This window comes from Clarias gariepinus, chromosome 6, assembly GCF_024256425.1.
Source record: "Clarias gariepinus isolate MV-2021 ecotype Netherlands chromosome 6, CGAR_prim_01v2, whole genome shotgun sequence".
NCBI classification, from domain to species: Eukaryota; Metazoa; Chordata; class Actinopteri; order Siluriformes; family Clariidae; genus Clarias; species Clarias gariepinus.
The window spans coordinates 39186251-39189657 of record NC_071105.1 but is presented as its reverse complement, the minus strand read 5'-3'; the positions used below and the strand labels follow the sequence as shown (position 1 = coordinate 39189657).

Here is a 3407-nt window from a genome sequence, read left to right as displayed (position 1 = left end):
GATTGCAACCCCCAAAAGATCTTCTCCAGACTTATTAAATCAAGAATCTTAATTGATTTAAATTTCTACAAGAATATGAAGGCTATAGATGTGTTTAAAACAATATGGTGTTGTGGGGAGACCCTGTGCTCTGTAGAAGAGGAAGAAATCATCTTTGCACCAAACTTAAACTGAAAAAGCTAAAAATATATGTTTAAGAAAGAATTACTATAATGTTTTAAATTGTTTTATTTATTTATTTTAATCAATTTATTTATTAGCTTAATCCCTATTTCATTTCTATATAACAAAATTTGTAAAATAAAGGATTGTAAAAAGTAAAAAAAAAAAAGTCGCTCTCAAAAAATTTTTTATAAAGAAGATGAAATATCAGCAGACATTTACCATTAAAACTCTTTCATGCATGGAAAATGTGACTGTGCAGTGATAAAATTTACCACTTTCACATTAATTTTTTTTTATTCAAAATATGCAGGATAATTAAAGAGATAATGCAAAAGAAATGTATGTAATTATTTTGAACATAACATCTGCAATTGTTTAATATAGTTTTTGACTACAAGAGTGGCAAAACTAAAAATGTTGATTAGAATGCTTTTTGCATGAATGTACAACTAATAAAGAGAGAATAAAGCTCAACAAAATGTATTCACGCTGCTTTCGCACATTTCTAACAGAATAGTTTTTAGAATAGATCTTCTTTGGCCCTGGTGGGGGGAACAAAAAGGCAACACACAATAACCATAACAAGGCTGTTAGAGTAACAGCTGGTATAAATGCAAAGTAATAAGCCTATCTTGTGTGCTAGAATAAATTTATCATTCTCGGTTATACATACACAATAAATGTATATAGAAATATTTTATAAACCTTATTTTTTTACCATCACAACTGTTCTTCATGTTTGTTTGTTTTTTTCTCATTCAACCTCCAACTTCTAACTTCATTGGTCAGGTGTTAAAATTGTTCCACAATGACAACCACAAAAAAAGTAAATCTTTAAATCATGCACTGGCCAAGTGATATAAGTAAACAGCTTGATTCAGTGCAATTAAAAATGCTTCAGAAAATGAGATGTAATTGAATGGAGCATTTTTATGTTTAATATTTTTCATGTTTCAATTAGCAAAATTTAATTATATCATTTTAGGTTAACAGGGATACTCTATGTTATCCACTGATAATCCTGGAAAAACACTGAAATACTCATCTTCCTTCAGTGACTTTCTCTTACGATACTCTATAGTGAGTTGTTCATTCAGCTTGTCAATGGTGGTGCACCTGCGTTTAAATATCCCTAGCTCAGCGATGTAGGCCCTCGATATGAGTTTGGTATTATTGTTTTTACTGGTGCAGCAGAAAGCGCTCCAAAAGTGACTGGGAATGTTAATTCCCTTTTCTATATTTTTATCATTTCTTTTGATGTTTAACCTTTCGTCCCCTGGAATGACTCCAGTCACAATGTACACCTTTTGATTTTGGTTTATCCTGCAGATGTTGGTTATGTTATGAAGCATTGGTTGCTCCACTTGCTTTTCCCAGTTCCAGTTGCTGACATTTGATTGTGGTGCTACATTTGTTAAAGTGAAGGTGGAATCTGCTTGATCCTGACTAGCTGCATAGTTACATGGGAACACATGACCTCGAGTATATACAGTTTTATTAACCTCCCTGTCTTTGTAATCTAAGTCCACAGCCTGGTGAGTTATATTTGCGTTATTTTCAACTTCTCTTGAATCCACCATCTCTTTTTTCTTTTTATACTCTTCGATGTTTTCAAGCTGTTATGGAGGAAATAAAATACAAGTAATTTAAACACAAACACATTAGATCACTCAACAAACTATTCATAATAAATAAAAATCTAATTTTATAGAAATATAATTACTAATTCTTTTATATTGAAATTATAATTACACTTGCATTTCAAAAAGGAAAGACTTTTAACATTGTAGAAGAGAAAGTTTTGCTTGTTTGCTGACTTGTTTAGTGACTTATTTCTTTGAATGCCCATTTTGCTTATTTTACACTTTATACTTACAGGTGTGTTAAAGTTAAAGCAGGACTTTTTTGGCTGAGACCATCATCTACAGATGTGCAGCCTTCTTTAAAATGTATGCACCATACAAATGTTTTACTGTGGCTAAAAAAGCCCCTCTGCCCTCTGCACCCATCTGACTCATGCTGGTGCCAAACTGGACTCCATGTTAACTTCATCTTCTGTTATATTGAACTTCCAGCTGTCCAGCAATATGATGGCAGATCAATTTCTGCTATCTGTTATCACCCAGATGAGGATGGGTTCCCTGTTGAGTCTGGTTCCTCTCAAGGTTTCTTCCTATTACCATCTCAGGGAGTTTTTCCTTGCCACCATTGCCATCGCCCTTGGCTTGCTCATCAGGGACTATCTGATCACTATGATCTATACAAATTTTTACTTTTTCCTACACATTTCCATAATCTTTTTTTGATTTTGTGATGCTGCTTTGAGACAATGACCATTGTTAAAAGCACTACTGTAAATACTGTAAATAATATTGAATTGAATTGTCTCATCACCAAGTTGTGATTAAAGCCTTTAAATGTCAATCTCCTTTACACCTTTGTTCACCAGAAACCAGTTCATTACAAGTCCTGGTTTGACTTGAACACCACTTACGTATATTATTTGTCTGCTATGGTCTACTGCGCAAACAGTGTCTCCTGCCTGACAACCTTTCAGAACTTAAATGCTGTATATGTTACTAAACCAGGAGTAAAATATTTAAACAAACTGACTGACCTGAGGTTCAATTTTCCATATTTTGCTGCGTTTAGTCTTCAAATCCTCAAAGAATGTGTAGGCCGAGAAAACAGGGATCCTCCTCTCAGTGTCATACAGGGTGGCAAATCTGTATTCATGTTTCCAGCGCTGACAAATCATCTTATACTGAGGTCCTTTAAAGATAGTGGGGACGATGAGGACACTTTTTTTGGAGGGGTTACGGATGAAGAAGTCATGACAGTTAAACTTCCACTGAACAAAATTATTAGCAACCTCTGTCAGGGTCAGAGAGGAAAAAGAGGAGAACAGGAGTGCCAAAGTGATGAGCTTCATCCTGACAGGTGGTGGACAAGTGTGTAAGGAGTGTGTAATATGATAAACAGAGGAAATCTACCTGAGCACAAGAGAAAAAAAGGTAACCAACAAATTTATAATCTGAATTTGTCCATTTATCGGTTTACTAAACAATAGCACACTCAAAAATATCAGCACAGCATGACCTTGAGTGTGATATTGCTTTTATACAACAACTCCACAAACATCATTTATTTCCAACAGATTATGATATGTTTTTACTATTTGATCAGTTATTTGCCCCACCAACACATAAGCGAGCAACAGTTAGTTTAATTAACAGAGGTGA

At 34.0% G+C, this 3407-nt stretch overlaps 1 protein-coding gene across 1 annotated transcript; it reads right to left on the bottom strand.

Annotated features, from left to right (window-relative positions):
- Window positions 1-1151: 1151 nt before the first annotated feature.
- Window positions 1152-3097, bottom strand: LOC128526735 (endonuclease domain-containing 1 protein-like). Its single transcript, XM_053498869.1, has 2 exons — window positions 2783-3097; window positions 1152-1781 (listed from the first exon to the last, which is right to left on the bottom strand). Exons 1-2 carry the CDS (start codon window positions 3095-3097, stop codon window positions 1152-1154), a joined length of 945 nt encoding a protein of 314 aa, XP_053354844.1.
- Window positions 3098-3407: the final 310 nt, after the last annotated feature.

What these genes read in the sequence shown, in the direction of transcription:
- LOC128526735 (XM_053498869.1), bottom strand. Translation starts at nt 3,097, where the DNA reads ATGAAGCTCATCACTTTGGCACTCCTGTTCTCCTCTTTTTCCTCTCTG. An exon ending in TATGGAAAATTGAACCTCAG is followed by an intron (nt 1,782 to 2,782) that starts GTCAGTCAGTTT and finishes CCTCCATAACAG; the next exon opens with CTTGAAAACATCGAAGAGTA.